Source organism: Hoplias malabaricus, chromosome 6 (genome assembly GCF_029633855.1).
Source record: "Hoplias malabaricus isolate fHopMal1 chromosome 6, fHopMal1.hap1, whole genome shotgun sequence".
Classification (NCBI taxonomy): Eukaryota; Metazoa; Chordata; class Actinopteri; order Characiformes; family Erythrinidae; genus Hoplias; species Hoplias malabaricus.
In genome coordinates, this window is record NC_089805.1 from 48,728,308 (window position 1) to 48,730,277 (window position 1,970).

Consider the following 1,970-nt stretch of genomic DNA (forward strand, 5'->3'; position numbering starts at 1 on the left):
CAAAGAAAAATGGTCACGTGACACTACAGGCTCCGGGACTCAGTAGCGGCAAAACAAAGTGAGGACCGGGGTTTTGGGCTTCACTTCGAAAAATGTCCTCACAAGAAGACCGTTTATCTATAGCTGATCCTAGTATATTATACTGAGACCCACCCCCACCACACACACACACACACACATTCTCTCTCTCTCTCTCCCTCACACACATTCTCTCTCTCTCTCTCTCACACACACACCTTCCATCTCTCTCTCTCTCTCTCACACACACACACACATACACAGACACACATCACACCCTCACACATTCTCTCTTTCACACTGACATCCTCACACACACCTCACACACATTCTCTCTCTCTCTCACACACACACACACACCTTCCATCTCTCTCTCTCTCACACACACACATACACAGACACACATCACACACATTCTGTCTCACACACACACACATCCTCACACATATTCTCTCTCTCTCTCACACACACCTCAGACTTATTCTCTCACACACACACATTCTCTCTCTCTGTCACACACCTCACACACATTCTCTCTCTCTGTCACACACCTCACACACATTCTCTCTCTCTCCCTCACACACACACACCTCACACACCTTCCATCTCTCTCTCACACACACACACACCTCACACACTCTCTCTCTCTCTCTATTTTTTAATCACCATTTCCTTTTGACACTTTGTATTTGTTTATTGTTTGTTTCTCTTTATTATTTTAACAGAGATTTGAGAATTTTTATTGTTTCATTTTATTGTGTCACAGGTTTATTTTGTGTTTGTTTTAATATTTTGACAATGGGAGTGTAACTGTGTATGAAACAGCAGTGCTCTCACACACACACACACAGATCAGTGTTTACTCCACGTCACACACTCGCACTGGTGATCCACTCCAAACATAGAACCCAGCGTAGAGGGGCTCAGTGAATGTGGCAGTGAGTGTGTGTAAGTGTGTGAGCGTGTGTGTGTTGGGGGGGATGGTGTAGAAGGACAGAGTGCCCCCCTCCCAGTCCAGATACACCCCCACTCTCTTAGAGGGAGAGGGAGGGGCAGGGATCTCAGTTTCCTGTTTATTGTGGAGGAGAGAGAAACCGTTCTCAGAGCAGCGCAGACTCCAGGAGTTTTTATTGCGTCCAAACCAACACTCAGCTCCACTTCCTTTCCTCTGGATTCCTCCGTATGACACTGAGATATAAACCCTCTCCCCGCTCCACTCCACCTCCCAGTAACAGCGTCCAGTCAAACTCTCCACACTCAGAACCTGCTCAAACCAGTCAAATCTCTCCGGACGATCTGGATACGACTGACTCTTTCTCACACGCTCCACCTTCTTGTTTCCCTCCGACAGAATGAGACGAGTGTTCGCTGTGTTTGGATCCAGAGTGACATCACACACATCTACACACACAATACACACACATTAGAGAACACACCGTCACACACACATCTACACACACAATAAACACACATTAGAGAACACACCATCACACACACACATCTACACACACAATAAACACACATTAGAGAACACACAGTCACACACACATCTACACACACAATAAACACACATTAGAGAACACACCATCACACACACACATCTACACACACAATAAACACACATTAGAGAACACACAGTCACACACACATCTACACACACAATAAACACACATTAGAGAACACACCATCACACACACACATCTACACACACAATAAACACACATTAGAGAACACACCATCACACACACACATCTACACACACAATAAACACACATTAGAGAACACACCATCACACACACACATCTACACACACAATAAACACACATTAGAGAACACACAGTCACACACACATCTACACACACAATAAACACACATTAGAGAACACACCATCACACACACATCTACACACACAATAAACACACATTAGAGAACACACCGTCACACACACATCT

The 1,970-nt window shown here is 44.9% G+C and overlaps 1 protein-coding gene across 2 annotated transcripts in view; it reads right to left on the bottom strand.

Annotated features, from left to right (window-relative positions):
- Positions 1-685: 685 nt before the first annotated feature.
- Positions 686-1,970, bottom strand: part of LOC136699709 (uncharacterized) — a 77,023-nt gene continuing 75,738 nt past the window's right edge. For both annotated transcript variants that reach the window (XM_066674636.1, XM_066674637.1), the window contains exon 14: positions 686-1,419. In XM_066674636.1, coding sequence (XP_066530733.1) covers positions 878-1,419 — 542 coding nt within the window. In that variant the 3' untranslated portion in view covers positions 686-877. The remainder of the gene's footprint in view (positions 1,420-1,970) is intronic.